Genomic DNA, 21,337 nt, shown 5'->3' with positions numbered 1-21,337 from the left:
ATTTCTAATTATTTTATTCTTTTTGTTACTATTATAAGTGGAATTGTAGTTGTTGTTAAGATTTATTTATTTATTTTGAGAGAGCGAGAGAAGAGAGAGCATGTGTAGGGAGGGGGTGATAAAAGGAGAGAATCTTTCAGACTCCCAGTTGAACAAGGAGCCTGACGGGGGCTCAGTTCCCACAACCCATGAGATCATGACCTGAGCCAAAACCAAGGGTTGGACCCTAACTGAATGAGCCACCCAGGTGCCCCAGTGGAATTGTGTCCTTTTTTTTTTTTTTTTTTAAGATTTTATATATTTAGTCATGAGAGACACAGAGAGAGGCAGAGACACAGGCAGAGGGAGAAGCAGGCTCCGTGCAGGGAGCCTGATGTGGGCCTCGATCCCAGGACCCTGGGATCATGCCCTGAGCCAAAGGCAGATGCTCAACCACTGAGCCACCCAGGTGCCCTGTGTTCAGACCTATTTCCATGATGATTTTCTTTCTGGTTGTCTGGTTGTTCTATCTGTTATTGAAAATGGAATATTAAGGTCTCCAACTATGATTGTTGAATTTGTCTATTTCTCCATTAATTATAACCATTTTCGCTTTATGTATTCTACATTTCCACTATGAGATGCATATATATTTATAATAGATTGAATATTATAAAACATTCTTACTTATCTTAAAGTCTATTTGCCCTATATTAGTATAGTCACTACAGTTCTATCTTTGACTTTGGATTTGACAGTTTGACTATAATGTATTTAAATGTACATTTCTGGTTTTATTTTTTTCATCAAATTTGAGGAGTTTTCTACCATTATTACTTTTAATTTCCTTTCTACTCCTTTCTCTCCCCTCTTTCTGGAACTCTTATTTTGCATCTATCAGTACACTTCATGGTGTCCACAGGTCTTTGAGACTCTGTTCATTTTTCTTCAGCCCTTTATTTTCCTGTTCTTCCAACTGGATGGTTGCAATTGGCTTTTCTTCAGTTCACTAATTCTTCTATCCATTCAGATCTGCTGTAGAGCCCCTCTATTTTTCATTTCAGCTATTGTACTTTTCAACTCCAGAAGTTGTCTTTAGTTCTTTTTCATAATTTTTTTTTAAGATTTATTTATTTATTTATTTATTTATTTATTTATTTATTTATTTATTTATTTAACAGAGAGAAAGTATAAGCTGGGGGAGCAATAGGCAGAATGAGAAAGAGAAGCAGCCTCTCTGCTAATGTGGAGCTTGATCCCAGGACCCTGGGAACATGACCTAAGCTGAAGGCAGATGCTTAACCACTGAGCCACCCCAGCACCCCATCTTTTTCATAATTTCTATCTCTTTATTTAGATTCTTTCTGGTGAACTCTTTAGACATGATTCTCTTTACTTCTTTGAACACGTTCATGATAGCTAGTTTAAAATCATTGTCTAGTAAATCCAACATCCAGGCTTCCTCAGAGACAGTTTCTCTTGATTGGGGTTCCTGTCTATAGACCGTGTTTCCCTGTTTAAATGTATGTCTCATGATTTTTTGTTGAAAAGTAGACATGACAACTATAATATGACAACTCTGAAAGTCAAATTCTATAGTTTCTATAGAAACTATAGTTTCTATAACATGACAACTCTGAAAGTCAAATTATCTCCCTTCCCCAGGGTATGTAGTTGTGCTCTTTGTTGTTGCTGCTATTTGTTTAATGAATTTTCTGGACTAATTCTGAAATGTCCATATTCTTTGTCATGTGTGGCAACTGAAGTCTGTACCTCTATTAGTTTAGTCATATCAGCTAATGATTGGACAGATATTTCTTTAAATGCCTCGAATCCATTAGTCTCCTAGCTTTTGCAGAAGGACTCAGTGTGTGTGTTGGGGGATGTTTTCAAAGCACTGGCAGAAGGGTTGAAAGTCTGTCTTGGTCTTTATTTTCTGCCCATAAAGAGCCTTAAAGTCAGCCAAAAGCGAGAGACTATGGTATTTCCAGGTCTTTCCTGGGCATATACAGATGTACATGGCCTTCTACAGTCTAGTGAATGGACATGTCATTTTCTGGTTTTTCTTTTTAGGTGTTTGGCCAGTCTCTTGTTACCCTTAACTGGTGTTGCCACCTCAGGCAACTGTGCTGTTAAATTCCCTCCATATCTCCAATCTACACACACACACACACACACACACACACACACACACACACACTTCACCTCCCCACTATCATTTCCTCAAGGTTTTATGACAATTTTTCATTAAATCTATATTCATTTTCACATCAGAATATCTCAGTGAGGGCAATATTGGCAATTTGGTGGGACACTGTAAAGGATATTTAAGGGATGCCTGGGTCACTCAGCAGTTGAGCGTCTGCCTTTGGCTCAGGGCATGGTCCTGAGTTTCTGGGATGGAGTTCCCCAGTGGGCTCCTCACAGGGAGCCTGCTTCTCCCTCTGCCTGTGTCTCTGCCTCTCTCTCTGTGTCTCTCATGAATAAATAAAATATTTTTTAAAAAATAAAGGATATTTAACATCCCTGGTCTCTGCCCACAAAGTGCCAGTAGTGGCCACACAAAATTTGGCACCAAAAACATATGCACATATTTCTAAGCACCCTCTTAAGCTTAGGGATCAGTATCACTTTGATTAAGTATCATTTCACAGTGCTGTGACTTTGGTTAAGTATCACTTCACAGTATTATAACTGTATGATTATGTTTACACTGAGACACATGTACAATTATTGCCTTTTCTTTTTTCTTTTTTTCCTAGAGTTACTAATTGCTTCCTTCATTTGCTTAGCTCCTGAGTACCTATTACTAACCATTTGCTAACTTACACGAGTGTATATGAAGTTTCTCTCAATAATGTCAAAGAAAGCAGGCAATAAAGCTTCTTCCTACTCTTTTCAGGAATCATTCCTTCTATCTTCTTGCTCCAACCCAAACTGGTTATCTAGGAATGCTGCAGACAGTCATTCTGGGGCTTCCCTTCATCCTGGTAGTTTCACTTATCATAAATCTTGCAAATTGGCAAATCTAAATTCTCTCCAATGCCCGATGAAGTGGGGAATCAGGAAGAAGGTCAGCACAATTTAAAGAATAAAGAAGTTGCATTTTCTCTGATTGTCTGAGGGCAGAGCAAACATACATGTGATGTTGCCTCATACATAAATAGAATGAGTGCATTTTAAGGTGCTTCTATATTTATCATACAATTTGATTTTTATTTTAACCTTCACTCACATTTCACATTTGAGGAAATTGAGATGTGCTACCTGGGACCCACTTTACTTCTGAAGTAATAGATCATAATAACAAAAGTATTAAGTATTCACTATTTTGTGAATATCCAATTGTCCTCTCTTTCTGTTTAGTTTATAGAACTCCAAGATTATATAGATAGCAACATATTTTGGGCAGGTGGGCCTCTTCCTCTGTCTCATAGATTAAATCATGTTTGGTCTAATCCAGGCATGTTAATTCCATTTTCCTGTGCTCATGAGAGTTCTAGGAAAGTGTGTGAGCCAACACTTTGCCCCATGATAAACGACAAGGAAGTTAACTTCCTCATGGCTTTCAGTGTGGTAGTGTGAACAAGTGATACTTGCACTAGTGGCAGCCTTTTTGTGACCATGAGCCAATAAACCTAAAATGAAATATGTCAAAGCCAAAAGACAGAGTCTGGGTCTTTGACAACATCTCTAAGTACTGTGCCTACTCTGGAGCCATCTGGATTCTCTTCTGACAGCTCAGGCAAGATGGAGCAGCAGTGGGAGATAGTGTCAGCCATCTGGAAGTCAACAGAAGGTCATTTATTTCACAAAATGTACCCTTCTGAGGGATCCCTGGGTGGCGCAGCGGTTTAGTGCCTGCCTTTGGCCCAGGGCGTGATCCTGAGACTGGGGATCAAATCCCATGTTGGGCTCCCGGTGCATGGAGCCTGCTTCTCCCTCTGCCTCTCTCTCTCTCTCTCTCTCTCTGTGACTATCATAAATAAATCAAAAAAATTAAAAAAAGAAAAAAAACGTGCCCTTCCACTTTCACCAATTAAAGACCCACTTGGGTACCTGGACACTACTACTTTATCCAAATGCTCCCATCACTGCAATAGTTTTCAAGGAGTGTAGATGCTACAGGTGGTCACATGGCAGGTGGCTCCTCCTGCCCCCTTTTTAGCCCAACCCCTCATCTTATGCATGAGAAACTGTGGCTTAGAAAGATTAACTTACCCAAGTTCAACCTCAGAGTTAGGAATGAAACCTGGATTCTCTGCTGTTGTGACCTGGGCTCTGTTCACTGCACCCCAGTTACTTTTGAAGACTAAACCTCGTGACTCCCTCAGACTCCACTTTTGTTTTCTTTTTTTTTTTTTTTTTTTTTTTTAAGATTTTATTTATTTATTCATGATAGACATAGAGAGAGAGAGAGGCAGAGACACAGGCAGAGGGAGAAGCAGGCTCCATGCCGGGAGCCTGACGCGGGACTTGATCCCGGGACTCCAGGATCGCGCCCTGGGCCAAAGGCAGGTGCTAAACCACTGAGCCACCCAGGGATCCCTCCACTTTTGTTTTCTCACCAACAATTGACTTTTCCATTACTGCCACCCTCAAGGATGCCATGAGCCCAGTTCAAATCCCAGTGTGAGTTCCAGACTGGGGGTTAATGGAGTCAGGATAACTCAATACATTTCACGTAAACTTGGTACATTTCACGTAAACTTGGTGAAGAGAGGGTGACTGTGGAGTGAAGGGTACTGTGCCGGGTGGGGGCCAGGTGGGGAGAGGATAGAGAGGAGGGAGGCTCTGCCGGTGGGTGTCTGGAGGTGGACACCAGTCACGTGGAACTCAGCAGGCTGCAACACAGGCAGGGCCAGGACACAGCCTTGCACTGGGGGCACCCTTCCTGCACAGCGATTTGGAGAATGTTTCCTGAAGGAGGTTGGGCTCTGAAACAGGGAAATGGGGATTCCAGGCACAGAAAATGCTGGATCTGAGCCCTGGGCCTGAAGGGTGCACAGTGTGCGGGAATCACTCACAGCTTCTGTCCTGCTGCCTCCACTCCCTTTGCCAACTCTCTAGCTACTGCTGCCAGATAATGCTCTGATCCATCATCGCTCAGCTCGGGGACCTCCCTGGGCTGGTGCCCCACACCTCCCGGAGAACAACCCAACACTCCTTCCTCGCAGCTGAAACCTTCCCTGCTCAGGCTGTTTTCCTTCTCTACTCTCCTGAGCATGGCTATCCCAGAGCAAGCCCCCCACCCCCACCTCTGCCCAACACAGCTCTCTACCAGGATGCCTCCCCACTACCAAGTCTTGCCCACTCTGCAAAAGCCACCAGGGCAAGAAGCCTCCCTTGACTCCTTCACCCTCCCCCATCCCAAGGTAATATTCTTGGATAAATCCCTTGATCTCTCCAAGGTTCCAATTTACCATCTATGTGGTAACAGTAGTTTGTGTCACGTGCTATGGAAATGTGGGTGGTAGAGAAGGTGGTATCGGATCTCAGAGAGCCAGGGCACGGCATTTGTGCATTATGTAATATTTTCAAGTTATTTTCATTCTACAAATAACAAAACCACCTGGAAAATAGAGGGGAAAAAATCCCCTACAAAAACCTGGCCCATCCAGGACATCTGCTGTGAATACTTTTGGAAAATGTGTTGCCCTTGTTATGCAGAGGCAGATATTACTGGTCATGACTGTTGGAGGCTGAGGGATTTTGTTACTACAGCTACACTGAGATATAATTCATATACCATACAATCCACCCACTTGAAGTGTACAGTTCAATGGGTTTTTTTTTTTAAAGTATATTCACAGAGCTGTGCAACCATCACCACTTTTAGAATACTTTCATCACTTCCCAAAGAAATCCTCCTCCCTTTGGCAGTCACAGGTGTTGGAGGTGACTTGCTTAACATTATTTTACAAGCATTTTTTTCCGTTGTCTGACGATCTTTTTTGAGTCTGGTAACTGCGAGCAAAGGATTTGGGATCAGGGAATGGCATGGCCAGGTGTGTTCTAGAATGATGGCGTTGTTGGGAGACTATAGAAACTTGGTTGAGGACCCAGGGCAGAGGTGAGAAAGGGATGATGGGAGCAGCCTGTGAGGAGGCAACCCGCAGGAGACAGGGCTTTGGGGAGGAGAGTAGCAAAGCTCTGGAAGCCGAATTGGCAGCACCAGGGATCTGGATGTCGAGAAGGATGGAGGAGGGTGTCAAGACACTTACTGGAGTGGGGGACAGTGGGCATAAGGTCGGTAACTGAGTCCCAGAAGGAGGAGTGGGCCCAGGTTTGGGGCAGAGATGCAGAGGAGCTTGATTTTGGACTTGTTGGACTTGGGGGCCCTCCAGCTCTACTGACAGAGTTCAGTATATTGCGGTGGGGTGCTCAGGCCTGGCACTCGGGGCACTGAGGGAGGCCGGCGTAGGCTTGGGAGCTAACGGTGTATGGACCGCAGGTGACACCTTGGGAACCCGAGAGTAGCCAGGGTGAGGGTGAAGGACGGAGAGGGGGCCTGGGGAGCACTGGCATTTGGGCGGGGCTGGGTAGACGAGGAGACGGAGGACTTGGAGCCCGTCTCAAGGTGGAGGCAGAGCTGGAGCCGCCCGCGCAGTGGCCGGAGGACAGAGGAGCAGGTGAGACTGGGGAGACCTGCAAGCGGGGTGCAGGCGGGGAGGGGGCGCAGAGCCGCACGTTCCGGAGCGATCCTTGCCGTCTGGGTGTCGCGACCCGAAGAGACAGGCCAGGCCCTTTGTCCCCCAGCCCCCACCCTCCGCGGCATCCTGACCGGTGGGGTGCCCAGGGATGGCGGGGAGCCCCCCAGGCTTCAGGTCCTCAGCTCGCCGCAGCCGGCGGGGGCGCTGGCGGGGCGCCCGGGGCAGAGTCCCGTCCCGCTCCCGGGGCGCTCGGGGCTCTGCGCGCGCCGCGCCGGCTGGCGGACAGTGCGGCCGCCCGGGACACACGCGCACGGCTGGAGCCTCGGGGAAAGTTGGGGAACCGCACCGGGCCGCAGAGCGCCACCACACGACGCGCGGGGGCCGCAGCCCGAGCCCCGCCGCGCGCCGCCGAGCCCCGCGTGGCCCCGCGCGGGCGTAGACGGGTCCGCGGCTGGGGAGGCGGGGCGGCGCTCCGCCGGGGGTCCGAGACGGGCGGGCGCGCCGGCCAATGGGCGGCGCCGCCTCCCCGCGGTCCCGCCCCCGGAATCCCGGCCCCGAGCGCCCGAGCCCCGCGGGTCAGACGCGACCGGCGGACGCGCAGTGCGGGCGCCCTGGCCGTGCCCGGCGGGGCCCACGCGGCTGCCCCGCGCCCAGCGCGGCCCGGGTAGGCGAGGCCGGGGCCGGTCGGCCCGGCCATGCCGCTGGAGGCGCAGGACGCGCTGTACGTGGCGCTGGAGCTGGCCATCGCCGCGCTGTCGGTGGCGGGCAACGTGCTGGTGTGCGCCGCGGTGGGCACGTCGAGCGCGCTGCAGACGCCCACCAACTACTTCCTGGTGTCCCTGGCGGCGGCCGACGTGGCCGTGGGGCTGTTCGCCATCCCCTTTGCCATCACCATCAGCCTGGGCTTCTGCACCGACTTCCACAGCTGCCTCTTCCTCGCCTGCTTCGTGCTGGTGCTCACGCAGAGCTCCATCTTCAGCCTCCTGGCCGTGGCCGTCGACAGGTACCTGGCCATCCGCGTCCCGCTCAGGTGAGGCGCGGCGCCCCCGACCCCGGGGCTCCGTCGAAGCCCCCGCCGAGGAGCGCCCGCTCCAGGCCCGGGTTTGCTGGCCCCGGGCGCGCGGGGCGCTCCGAGCTCGGGTGCCCAGCCGGGAGGACGCCGGCCATCCATCCGGAGACACGTGCGCCCGGGCTGCCCAGACCCTCTCGGAGCGGGAGCCGGAGCCGGAGCCGGAGCCGGAGCCGGAGCCTGGAGGCCTCTGCTCCCCGGATGCGCACGTGTTCTTAAGGAGGGGTCTGCGTGGGCACAACTCTCGGAGTTCTGGGGAGCGCGGTCCCTGGTCGCCCCCGGAAACTCCGGGGAGAGCGCCGCCCCCAGCGTGCAGGTGGGGGCCCCGGCGGGGGAGGTTTGGCGATGCTGTCTCTGCCTCTGTGGCGAAAACTGTTTCCAACCTCTCGGTGGTTTCCCGCGGCCGAGGCCCGGGGCCAGAGCGGCGGCTGGGTGCGGCCCTGGGAGTGCTGGGGGGCCCGGGAGGTCCAGGGCAGCTTTGGGCTGGGACTTGCAGTGTCAGGATGGACACTACTGAAGACCCAACTTCGGAAGGTACCTGCCGCAAAATGCGGGCCAGCCCGACCCGGGGGTAGGATGGGGTGGGAGGGGCGTCCCGTAAACTCTAGGGAACGTTAGGAACACCCGTGCCTGCGGCTCAACGGGGACCCTATCACCTCTCTGTACTTTTTAAAAGAGTCAAAGTGCTGCGCCCGCCCCGTTGGCCAACACGAGCAGCCTCAGAGGCGCGCATGTCCGTGGCATGTGGTCTTGTTTACCTTGCACTGCCGCGTCGCAGCAGGGACTTCAGAAAACGAGGACTTCTGGGTGGTCTCTTCCGCCCCAAGAGGAAAATGGAGCATTCAGGGGATGGAGCCAGCCGCCAGCAGTGGGAGTACACCCCGGTTGTAGCTGATGATGGATTTCAAAGTTGAGCACCTGAGAGCAGGAGTATCAGGGAGCCCTAGGGTTTATTGAATTTTTTTACTGCCTTCCGTGCCTGGGCTCTTTTGGCATTTCTGAGTTGGGTTTGGATCTCTTTGGATCTCTTTGGGTTTGGAGCTGGGAAGGGACACTGAGTCACAGAGTAGGAGGGAAGGGAAGGACTCTATTGAGTGCCAACTATGTCCAAGTCCGAGGCAGTTTATTTTATACTTTTATCCTTTCGTTCTTGCTGTAGTTCAGAGGGCAGATTCTAGTATCTGCGTTTTGTAGATAAAGGGAGGGGGGTGTTGGCTCTGGGAGATTAGAGTCTTGCTCAGAATGATGCATCTGGAATGAGTGTCATAGCCAGGACTTGGACTCAGAGTTGGCACCGTATTCACGCTGTGCCATTGGCCTGTCTTACAGGCCTGTGTGTGTCAGTGTCCTGGATGCAGGTAGAAAGCATACTGCTGTTTCTGGAAGCAGAAGCTGTCTGTCTGCAGTAAATTGGTGGTTGTAAAGGAAATGTGTTTGAGGGAATTGACAGAGAGAATGCTTCTAGAAGCTTTTTTAGCAGGCAGGCACGTTGAACCTGGTAGTTGTGGGTTGTGTCCTGGATCCCAGTGGGAACAGGAACCTCCTGCTTGCCCGGGTCTTTCCACCTGCTGCTGCCTTTGGCATCTGAGCAGGAGGCCTCATGCATCCCATTAGGTGACAAAGCCCAGAGATTTCCAAGGCTTGGGGCAGCATGGTATAGTCTCTTAGGGGTCCCCTAAGACCCTTCCTGCCTCTTGGTCTTCATGTTGGTTACTTTTGGACTGTTTGCATCCAGCAGGCAGTCTCAAACTCCCAGCCTGAGGTACCCATTCGACAGAAGCCTCTTGGCCTTGCTCCAAGCAGAGGTCCATCCAGCTCACTGGGAGTTAACGGAAGAATTCCTTGTGCCCCAGCCAGCAGGAAGTTCCATAAAAGTTTAAATCTGTTAGTTCTTGTCCTGGTTTGTTTTGGGCGGGGTCTTAAAGAAAGGGGGTGTGGGTGTGTTCAGGGGAAAGAAATGTGAATCACACGCCCCTAAGTTCTTTGTATTTGCCAAGGGCAGGAGAAGGAGATACAGGAGTAGAATGGGAAGAATGGTCAGTTGAGAGGCCCTGGGGAGCTCATCCCCTTCCTGCTCTCCTGGTCTTCCCAAGAGAGTTCAGAGGTCTGGAAGAAGCGGGTGCCAGCAGCCCCAGCTCCCCACCCCCGGAAGGCTCAGGCATCTGCCCTGACCCTGTGGCACCAACCCCCAGCCTCATGGGTTGGAAAGGGTAAAGGTGTTCAGGGCTCCTGAGGCCTCCTGGGGGAGGATCCCTCAGCTGTCAGCACATCCTGCTTCTGGGGAGCATGGCCCCCTGTGAGCAGGCTAAGATGCAGATTACAGGGCCCTACTGGGCCCCCCTGAGTCAAAATCTCTGGGGTGGGGTGTGTGTGGGGGGGGTTCTAATATCCGTATCTTTAACTGGGGAATTGGCCAGCCCTCCGACTTACTTTGGTTCTGCCCAGTTCACAGGTGTGAGGGGGCTCCTACAGCATCCATGCCCCACAGCTCTGAGTGTGAGGGGCCAGCTGTAAGCACAGCTCAAGTCTGCAGATCCCAGAGTCCCCACCTGCCACCCGTTTGCCAAGGTGTCCAGTGACCTCAGAGAGCTCACAGTGCAGAGGCAAAGGGGAGCCCCAAAGTGATGCTGGGCACAAAAATGAAAACTTTGACTGGACTTGAAAAGAGGAGCGTCTGCTCATACCAGGCCCTGTCCTAGGCTTTCAGAGTGAGGGGTGTCCACAAACTGAAGGAAGTCCGCGCAGTTCTGAGGTTGGCCCCAGCAGAGGGTCCATGTGCACTGATGCAGATATGGGGGTGCACTGATGCAGCCTGGGAGTGCAGGCTCCCCTGCTGCTCGAGGTGGGAGTGTGCCTGGTGGGGAAATTTGGAGGGGTGAAGGTGAAGTGTGGGGGGGTCTGCCCTCAGCCCCCCCCCACTTCACCCTTAGGCCATTTCTGGCAGGAGCACTTCCTCCTCCCTAATCTAATCCTGTTCCCCTTCAAGCCACAACACCCACTGGAGCCTGGGGGTGGGGGGTGACTGTGTGATTCACCCCTGTCTGGAGGCCCTCCCTACTCTGCTCCTGGACTCAGTTTCCAGTGGTGTTGAGTCTTAAGTAGGTCAAAGGCCAGCTGTTTTCCCAATGGAGGTGAAGGAGGGTGTTTTCCTGGAAGTGTTTGGTTGGCTGGATTGGCCCAGGGAATGGGAGGGAGTTAGTCTGTCTGTCCTGACCATGGACCCTGACCCTGTCTCCCTGCCTGTTCCCTGTGCTACAGGGAGGCTTTTTCTCGGTTGTACCCGGGGCCAGTCCGGGAGGTAGGTATTGATATCTGAGCAAGACTGTCCCTTGGGTTAAAATGTGGCCTCCGCTTAGCCTCCCTTAGCTGACTCAACTGTAGGTAGGAGGGTAGCAGGGGATTCTGAGTGTTTTTATAAGAACTTCTTTTTCTTTCTTTTTTCTTTTTTTTCTTTTTTAAATTTTTATTTATTTATGATAGTCACACATTGAGAGAGACAGAGAGGCGGAGACACAGGCAGAGAGAGAAGCAGGCTCCATGCACCGGGAGCCCGATGTGGGACTCGATCCCGGGTCTCCAGGATCGCGCCCTGGGCCAAAGGCAGGCGCTAAACTGCTGCGCCACCCAGGGATCCCTTTTTCTTTTTTTAAATTGAGCTACAAATCCCATATGAGAAAATTCTCCTCTAGTGTTGTTTTGCAGTAAAGTCAGGAAGGAGTTTCAGCTCTGGGTTGGACCCCTCCAGGTACTCCTCCATGAGCGCTCCCTTCTTCCGCATCAGTGTTCTCTCTCTTCCAGACCATTCCCACTGCTGTGTGTTGAATGGTGCATCCCCTCACCCCTGCCAGAAAGATGTTCATGTTCTAATCCCCAGAACCTGTGAATGTTACCTTATATGGATCTTGGGAGGAAGACTTTGTCCTGGATTACCTTGAGAGGAAGAAATTGTCCTAGGGTCTGGTGGCCCCTAAATGCCATCACATCCTTACAAAAAAGACATGTGGAGAGGGAGGAGGCAGGGCCGAGGGATGCTGGGGACAGCCACCAGAATCTGGGAGAAGCTTGGGACAGCTTGTGTCCAGAGCCTCTGGCAGGGAGCAGAGCCCTGCCACCTTGCTTGTAGGCTTCTGGCCTCCAGAACCGTGAGGGAGTAAGTATTTTCAAGCCAGCAAGCTTTATTGCAGTGGCCCCAGGAAGCCACCAGTAATGTACGAATGCACTTCAATCAATTCTCCCTCGTGGCACACCTGTGGCACACCTCGCCACCCCCTGGTCCGTCCTCCGTGGCCTCCACAGTGACGAGTCTAACTCTCTCACTTCTGTGGCCACTGAGTTTACCTCCCGTTGGTCGAATCTGACGGTCACTTCTTGGACCTCATCACACGGGTCCTCTCCACAGGTCCGGCCCAGCTCCTGGGGTCCCCACGGGGCCCCCGCCTCATCCGTTCCTGCCCCCCTGTAGCCATTGTCCAGAATGCTGCCAGACAGGATTTGAGCCTGAAGTCAGATCGCCACGTTCCCCTGCTGAATGCCACTCCGCTGTGGGGTTTAGATGTAAAATCTGAACATGGTCCCCGGGCCTTAGGGCCCTCTGTGATGTGATCGGGATCCTGGCCACCCGCCTCGGGCCCTCCTGCCCTCCTGCAGCAGCCTCAGGGGCCCAGACTTCCCCCCTCCCCACCTTGCCAGGAGCATCTGGGAGCCACAGGGTGGGGAGGACATGGAAGTGGCAGCTGTGAGGACTCGGGGTTGTAGACAAGAGCACCCATGGGGTGGGGGAAGGAGGGGTCCACCCAGTCACCTAGGTCTGCCCTGGGACCATGGCTCGGAGCTGCCCCCCAGCGAGCAGTGGGAGCCCCAAGGACCAGGAGCGCTGATGTGTATCAGGCCACAGCCTGCACTTCTGTGCGTGCCTGGCGGGGTGGCCAGCCTGCCCGAGAGCGGCCCTGGCAGGGACGTAGCCCTGACTTGGCATCTCAGCAGCGTTTCCACAGAATTTTGCAAAGCGCGGGTGGTTTGCCTTTGACCTTTGGGAGAATGAGTGTGTGTAAAGGAACAAAAGTTGGCATAATTTTCACATGACAGGTGATCTGTGTCCTTTCTCTGTGACTTCATGCATGGGCCCTCCCTGCCTGGCACCTGCTGGCCGGACCAGCTACCCTGGGGGTCCTGGTCTCCCTCGTCTGCTCTGTCAGCTTGTGAGTGCAGTGGGGACGTACACTGCAGGGAGAGATACAAGGAATTATGCCCTCAGCTACTCTGGACATTGGGATTTTTAGTATTGTGAACAGCAGTGACTCCGAAGGCTTTCCTGCACCTTATGTGCCTAATCTTGATCAATCTTGATGACACCCTTAAGGGGGCAGACGCTGTTACCTCCCTCACTTCACAGATGGAGAAACCAAGGCTCAGAGGGTTATGCCTAGCCTGGGGTCACACGGATGCCACAGGCGAGTAGCATGTTTTCCTGGGAGCCCCTACACCATCATGGGAACAGCTGCAGGAAAAGCACTAAGCACCACAGTCATCCAAAACCAGGCGAGTGGGCCCTTCTAGTGGCGGATGAGTGAGGACCCCCGCCAGTTGTGATCAGGACTCTTGAGATAGTACATAAGGCAGAAAAGCCTATAGCTGGTAGTGATATGTCCGGACTGGGGCAGAGAAGAGAGCTGCCTGCTGGCCAGTGCGCGTGAAATGTCAGGGAACGGACAGTGGTGAGGACATATAGGGTCTCCTCCTGCCTCCCTTTTCAGATGGTGGAAGCGAGGCGCAGCCTTGCCCGATGCTTGATTCCTCACTGACCTTCAGGACCTGGCATGAACAGGTGTGCTCTTCATCTCCGAGGCTAACAGGTGCCACACTGCTTCTGGCAGCAAGAACTTGATGGCTAGTAGCAAACGTACCTTGGAAAGAATTTGAGAAGAGATGGTCACGGGTGCCGGGATGGCCCTCTAGCTCAGCCGGGGCTGAGGCAGGGGCAGTGTTCTTTCTAGAGGGTTGGTGCTGGAGGTGTGTGTCCAGGTGAATGGGAGGAAGAGAATTGTGAGCTGAGCTGGAGCCATCTGCACAGGAGCAGGTGGGGGAGTCTGGGCTTCACAGCTTAGGTGTGTGCAGCGGGGGAGGGGGTGGGTTTGAGAGCAGGCAGGTCAGGGAGGGCCTGGAGGTGCCTGTGGAGTTTGGGGTTTGTCCTTAAGGCACTTGTACGTCCATGAAGGAGTTGAGTGTGTGTGTGTGTGTGTTTTATGGTTCTGTTTTGAGTTAGAAATCAATCACTGTGCACAAAAACAAACATTCAAAAATACTGAAGCATATCAAAGGGAAAGCAAAAGTCTCCCCTCCGTCACCCCCCATTACCCCTCTGCCAGGACAGCACCTCCAGACCATTTCTGTTGGCATTTCTTCCGAGGGTCACTGCCCTCACAGTGACCCCTGGGTTCATGCCACCATCTTTATTTATTTATCTATTTTTAAGATTTTATTTATTTATTTGAGAGAAGAGTGAGTGAGCAAGAGAGAACATGAGCGGGCTGAGGAGCAGAGAAGAGAAGCAGGCTCCCCACTGAGCAGGAAGCCCGCTGCAGGACTCAATCTCAGGACCCTGTGATGGTGACCTGAGCCGAAGGCAGATGCTCAACCAACTGGGCCACCCAGGCGCCCCACTGCTGCCCTCTTTAAACAGAATCTCTTGACTCCCTGCTAACAGGAGGCCACAGGCCCTCTTCTCCCTGCTCCTTCTAATTTTTGTTACAGTTCGGTATTTTTCGGTGGATCATGTTTCAGCCCGATTTCTAATTCCATTACTTGTAGGCACCGTCTGTTAACGGTCAGGAAACACAAGGTCGAGCGTTCCAGCAGCCTTCCCTCTGTGTCTGTCCACCTCCTGCTGTCCCTGCCTGGCACCTGCTGAGAGGGTTGGACCCCTCCAGGTACTCTTCCATGAGCGCTCCCTTCTTCCGCATCAGTGTTCTCTCTCTTCCAGACCATTCCCACTGCTGTGGGTTGAATGTGGTCTTCCAGACCATTCCCACTGCCCACCTCATAGAGCTTTTACTTTCAAAGAGGTCATTCCTGCTGTTGTGAAGAAACTCAAACCGTATAAAAGGGTAAATGGTGGGCAGTTGGCCGTCTCTGATCTGTGGTCTCCTGATTAGCCCATCAGAGGCAACCGCTGTTTCTTGTTTCGTTTCTTTTCCTACGCGAATTATATGTGGACACATTCATATCATACCATTACTTTTACATTATTGAGGTTAATACCCTTTACATTTTATTCTGTAACCGTACTAAAGTTTCCTGAACTCTGTGGAGAGTTTCTGAAGACTGGAAATCGGTAAACACCATTTAGAATGTTCGATGTATGTGTCTCTTACTCACCCCCGAGTGTGTGCTCCTATCACAGACTGATGTGTCTCAAGGAGGCCGGTCTGATGACCAGGTCAGATGGATTCTTTTTTTTAGGTCCTATCTGCTGCTCAGAAGTACACCACGCTGTGGTCAGCTTCATGTTTGCATCGTGAGTTTTCCATCTGGAGATTTAAAAGAAAGTTAGAAGTATGTGGCCTCCCGGGTCCCTCAGGCTCCTTCTCTGTCCCCACTGCTGGCTGTCCTCACTGGCCTGTTGTGCCTTGCTTCTCTGGACTCTTGGACTTGTTCTACTATTCCTGGCCCTGCATGTTTTCCTTCTCCTTTGGGATTCCATATTTGTTTGTCGGTATACACACCCGTAGGTAACTCGTCAGGACATGGGGATAAACATTCGGGGATCTTCCATGCCAGAAATGTTCTTATTTCTCACATGTCATTGGTAGTTTGATTGGATACAGGGTCATTGCTCTCGCAGCCAATGATGTCTGAGAAGTTTGGGGTGTGCTCCATTCTTATTTGGGACTTGGTTTTCCTCTGTGGAAGCTGTTGGGATCATTTGCCTTTGCTTAGCTTTCTGAAATTCACAAGACTGGGTCTAAATATTGACTTTTGGGTAGCCTGGGTGGCTCAGCAGTTTAGCGCCACCTTCAGCCCAGGATGTGATCCTGGAGACCTGGGATCGAGTCCCATGTCGGGCTCCCTCCATGGAGCCTGCTTCTCCCTCTGCCTGTGTCTCTGCCCCCCTCTCTCTCTGTGTCTCTCATAAATAAATAAATAAAATCTTAAAAAAATAAAATAAATATTGGCTTTTTGTTTTGCTCCTTCATTGGGGATGAGACTTCTTGGCGAAATTTTCTTTCTTTCTTTTTTTTAAAACCATAATAGGCTTTATTTTTTTTTAATTTTTATTTATTTATGATAGTCACACACACAGAGAGAGAGAGAGAGAGAGAGGCAGAGACACAGGCAGAGGGAGAAGCAGGCTCCATGCACCTGGAGCCCAACGTGGGATTCGATCCCGGGTCTCCAGGATCGCGCCCTGGGCCAAAGGCAGGCGCCAAACCGCTGCACCACCCAGGGATCCCCCTTTTTTTTTTTTTTTTAAAGATTGTATTTATTTATTCATGAGAGACACACAGAGAGCGAGGCAGAGACACAGGCAGAGGGAGAAGCAGGCTCCATGCGGGAAGCCCGATGCGGGACTCAATCCCAGGACTCCAGGACCACACCCTGGGCTGAAGGCAGGCGCCAAACCATTGAGCCACCCAGGGATTCCCTTGGCCAAATTTTCTAATCTGAAGATTTAGGTCTGTCTTTAGCTCTGAAAATCTTTTTTTTTTTTTAAGATTTTATTTATTTATTCATGAGAGACACAGAGAGAGAGAGGCAGAGACACAGGCAGAGGGAGAAGCAGGCTCCATGCAGGGAACCCGATGCGGTACTCGATCCCAGAATCCTGGGATCACGCCCTGAACCAAAGGCAGACGCTCAACTATTGAGCCACCCAGGCATCCCTGATCTTTGTCTTTTAAATGTTTTCTTGTATATGTGTTCAATACTTTAACTTTTTATTCTCCTGTGGAAGAATTCCTTGACTTTTTTCCCTAATTTCCCCACCCCCTTTTTAATAAATTTTAGCACTCATATTGTTACTTTTGATTTGAGGTTAACAATTTTTTTTTTGAGGTTAACAATTTTTGAATAAGTTTTGAAAACCCTTTTCTGGATTCACGTGGTTCAGACTCCTTCATGTGTCACAAATTTCCTGCCATCACGAGTCTCACCCTGCAGCTTGGTGAGAGGGTGGAGAGTGGAGGGGGTCCATGCTCCATGGGAGATGAGGGGACAATATAGGGTGACTGAAGCAGCCCACAAAGGTGGTCCACAGGCAGTCTCTCCCCTGGTTTCTGTTCCTCTTCCAAACCTCATTCTGGTATCTGCTGCTGCAAGACTGGAGCCTCTCTTCCTGGCCATCTCTGTTTCTGACACAGGGCCCTGCCCCATCCTGATGACCCTATCTGCCTTCTGGTCTCTAGAAACTCCTTAAAATCTCTGGTTTGCTGATGTCACCCTCCACTTCCAGTTTTAGTAATTTTAGGTTATAAATTTATTTCCTTTTGTTTTCTCTACTGTCATTTATTTTTTATTTATCTATTTATTTTTAAGATTTTATTTATTTATTCATGAGAGACAGGCAGAGACACAGGCAGAAGGAGAAGCAGGTTATTTTTTTATTTTATTTTTTTTAATTTTTATTTTTTTTTAATTTTTATTTATCTATGATAGTCACACAAGAGAGAGAGAGAGAGGCAGAGACATAGGCAGAGGGAGCAGGCTCCATGCACCGGGAGCTCGACGTGGGACTCGATCCCGGGTCTCCAGGATCGCGCCCTGGCCCAAAGGCAGGCGCTAAACCGCTGCACCACCCAGGGATCCCTGGAGAAGCAGGTTATGCAGAGATACTGGGTCTCCAGGATCATGCCCTGGGCTGAAGGTATCGCTAAACTGCTGAGCCACCTGGGCTGCCCTATTTTTTTTTTTTTTTTTTTTTTAAGATTTGTTTATTTATTTGAGAGAGCACATGTGCACATACTGGGGGAAGGGACAGAGGGAGAGAAGCGGACTCCCCACTGAGCGCAGAGCCCCACGCAGGGCTCCATCTCAGGACCCTGAGATTATGACCTGAGCAGAAATCAAGAGTCAGACATTTGATCAACTGAGCCTCCCCAGGAGCCTCCTCTCTACTGTCATTTAAGTGGGATTTTCAGAGCAGTGATAATTAAGTGGGACCTGGAAGGCCAATGCAGGGTTTTAATCGGGAGCTTGGTGTGGTCAGGTTTGCATTATAAAACAGGCACTCTGGCAGGGGGGATGGACAGGAGGGGCCGACATTATTAGGGTCACCAGATGTCCTCTAGGTGCGAAGGAAGAAAGCATGACCAGGACAGAGGCCGGGAGATGGAGGTGAGGTCTAGAGCTACTGGAGCCGTGTGAACTCTGAACTTCTGCAGGGGGATGGTTGCTGTCTGAAGCCAGCCAAGAAGTCTGTCAGACTTTGAGGCAGAGGGGTCATAGGTGAAGCCACAGAGCCAAGACACCAGGACAGGAAAGAATCCTAAGAAACCAAATACTGTGGTTCTGGGACCACAGTCAGGGAACAAGGACCAGAGGTGTGGTGGGTCGGCGCCCGGCAGGGTGGGACCCAGGGTGTGAGAAGCCGCAGCCGGCCTGTGTGACTTCCAGGTGGGTCTGTATTGACACCACACACCGAGCGAGGTGCTTGTGGCTAGAAGATAGGATCCTCAGGGACGGGTTCCAGAGGACTTGCTGACTTGGTTGGAGGTTGGGCATGAGGAGAAGGTTGGAGTCCAGGGTGACTCCAAGGCCCGCCACACTTGGGGGCTTTGGGAAAGTGCACAGGTTATATTTGTGGTGTCTGCAGGTTGAGTGCCACAGTAGGTGGCTGAGTTGGGAGCTTGGGGAGTTTGGGCTGGGCTGCCCTTCCCCTGGCTTTGTGGGAGTCCAGCATTGTTCCTCACCCCCAGACTCCTGTGTGGCAGCCTCTTCCCCTTCACTAAATGTATTCAGGCTCCTCTCCCCAATCTGAGCCTCACCTTCTTTGGTTTACTGCCTGTTTGGCTCCAGTCCTACCACCCACAAACTTCCCTGAGTGGCTTTCTGAAGATGACATCTCGATTTCCAATGTTGATTTCAAGACCATGGCCATGTCTGCTTTTTTTTTTTTTTTAATTTATTTTATATTGGTGTTCAATTTGCCAACATACAGAACAACACCCAGTGCTCATCCTGTCAAGTGCCCCCCTCAGTGCCCGTCATCCATTCACCCCACCCCCCGCCCTCCTCCCCTTCCACCACCCCTAGTTCGTTTCCCAGAGTTAAGAGTCTTCATGTTCTGTCTCCCTTTCTGACATTTCCCACACATTTCTTCTCCCTTCCCTTATATTCCCCCTCACTATTATTTACATTCCCCAAATGAATGAGAACATATAATGTTTGTCCTTCTCTGAATGACTTATTTCACTCAGCATAATACCCTCCAGTTCCATCCACGTCGAAGCAAATGGTGGGTATTTGTCATTTCTAATGGCTGAGGAATATTCCATTGTATACATAAACCACTTCTTCTTTATCCATTCATCTTTCGATAGACACCGAGGCTCCTTCCACAGTTTGGCTATTGTGGACATTGCTGCTATAAACATCGGGGTGCAGGTGTCCCGGCGTTTCATTGCATCTGTATCTTTGGGGTAAATCCCCAAAAGTGCAATTGCTGGGTTGTAGGGCAGGTCTATTTTTAACTCTTTGAGGAACTTCCACACAGTTTTCCAGAGTGGCTGCACCATTTCACATTCCCACCAACAATGTAAGAGGGTTCCCTTTTCTCCACATCCTCTCCAACATTTTTCTGCTTTTTTTTAATTAAAACATTTTTTTAGGGAATCCCTGGGTGGCTCAGCGGTTTGGCGCCTGCCTTCAGCCTGGGGCATGATCCTGGAGTCCCGGGATCGAGTCCCACGTCGGGCTCCCTGCATGGAGCCTGCTTCTCCCTCTGCCTGTGACTCTGCCTCTTTCTCTGTGTCTTTCATGAATAAATAAATAAAATCTTAAAAAAAATTTTTTTAAGTCAATAAATTTTTATTTAAGGAATTTTATATGTGATTCCTTCCACCACCTATCACCTAAGTTCTTTGAAAGTCAGAATCATAATCTTCAAAATAGCCCTTTTAAAAATAACTTTTGGGGGCACTGGGTGGCTCAGTCGATTAGGCATCTGACTCTTGATTTCGGCTCAGGTCATGATCTCAGGGTTGTGGGACTGAGCCCTGCATCTGGCTCTGCGCTGAGTATGGCGCTTTCTTGACATTTTCTCTCTCCCTCTGCCCCTCCCTTCCTGCTCACATGTGTACATGCTCGCTATTTAAATAAAAAGTTTTGTTCAATCCACAGTTGTCACTGTCACTCCACAATTCTTTCAGTTGAACTTCTTTGATCTCCACTTGAATACAGATGTATTTTGAAGATCTCTACCTGTAAACTTTGGGATCTGCTTTCTTTAGGAAAATGGATGGATCTGCCTGGTTCTCAACTTCAGACACCCCCTAAACATATGAATAAGTTCAAATCATGCCCATCCCTGAACTGTCACCTCCTGGAATTGTACAGATTGTTGGGATACACCAATGCCTGAGGTTTAAAAAAAATGTGACTATTAGGTCTTTCATAGATTTTAGATGATCCATGTCCTGTAGTTCTTTCCCATAGATCCAACACATAGTTCTGGGAATAAAGGAGACCACATGTATTCTGTATGAGGCATTCCCAACGATGTAGGTCCACAGAAGCCCCATTGGGATGGACCTCAGCTGCTTGCTTGCTTGCTTGATTTATATATGTAACACAGAGAACTATAAAGCTTTATTGAAAGACATTTTAGAATAGGTCCTGTCAGTTGCATCCCCCCCCCTTCTTTTTCAGTTGGATTTCTTAAATTCCTTCCCTAGTCATTTTGGTCCCATCTAGTCTCCTATCTGATCTCTCTGCATCCGAGTTTGCCCTCCCAACGCATGCATCACACGGCAGCAGTCTTTCTAAAATGAAGACCTGATCGCTCCTCCTTCTTTACCTAATACTTCCCGTGCCTTAGGATAAGGTCCCAGCTCTCTCACCGTGCAAGTACTGGCTGCACAATGTTATGTTAACTCTGATCACTTAGTTACAGCTATGTCTGCCAGCACTTGTCACCATAAAGGTATGTTTCCTCATTGATGATTCTTGCCTGAGCCAGTTATTACCACGTAAAATGGCAGTTTTCTTTCTTTTCATTCCTTCTACCTTTATCAGTTGCCATTCTTCATAAAAAAGGAATTTTACTTTTTCCCTGCTCTTCCTTATCAAAAAAAGGTTTTTCGAGCTCACGTTGTATTTTCTGGCTTTGGGAGCAGCCATTTCTCCAAGGAGCCCTGTTTCCTTTCAGTAGAGAATGGTACTTAGACACCAAGATTTGGGTCAGTGTGTTCATTGCTGCTGGAGTGTCATTTCTCCTAGGCCCTCACAGTGAACAGAACCGGGCGATTGTCTTTCTTTGTTTCTTTTTTTAATAATGAGTTGGAAGAATTCTTGCTTACAGTAGAATGCCATCTAATTAATGAGTAGGAATGCCTGAGTTAAGGAAATCAACATTTGGCAATTATCATAGTAATCTAGTGCAGGCAAGAATCATCAATAGGTGCTAAAACTCATTGGTGAAAGT

At 50.1% G+C, this 21,337-nt stretch overlaps 1 protein-coding gene and 1 non-coding gene across 4 annotated transcripts in view; one reads left to right on the top strand and one right to left on the bottom strand.

Moving 5' to 3' along the window:
• Positions 1–7,305: 7,305 nt before the first annotated feature.
• Positions 7,306–21,337, top strand: part of ADORA2B (adenosine A2b receptor) — a 35,086-nt gene continuing 21,054 nt past the window's right edge. The window contains exon 1 of one of the 3 annotated variants that reach the window (XM_049109484.1): positions 7,306–7,662. In XM_049109484.1, coding sequence (XP_048965441.1) covers positions 7,328–7,662 — 335 coding nt within the window. In that variant the 5' untranslated portion in view covers positions 7,306–7,327. The remainder of the gene's footprint in view (positions 7,663–21,337) is intronic. The other 2 variants (XM_035716158.2, XM_025428264.3) reach the window with 2 other exon arrangements.
• LOC112647682 (small nucleolar RNA SNORA18) lies at positions 20,324–20,451 on the bottom strand. Its single transcript, XR_003128428.1, has one exon. It is a non-coding gene; the product is annotated as a small nucleolar RNA SNORA18 (small nucleolar RNA).

Source organism: Canis lupus, chromosome 5 (assembly GCF_003254725.2).
Source record: "Canis lupus dingo isolate Sandy chromosome 5, ASM325472v2, whole genome shotgun sequence".
NCBI classification, from domain to species: Eukaryota; Metazoa; Chordata; class Mammalia; order Carnivora; family Canidae; genus Canis; species Canis lupus.
The sequence above is the reverse complement of the archived record's forward strand: the minus strand, read 5'-3'. Positions and strand labels throughout refer to the sequence as shown.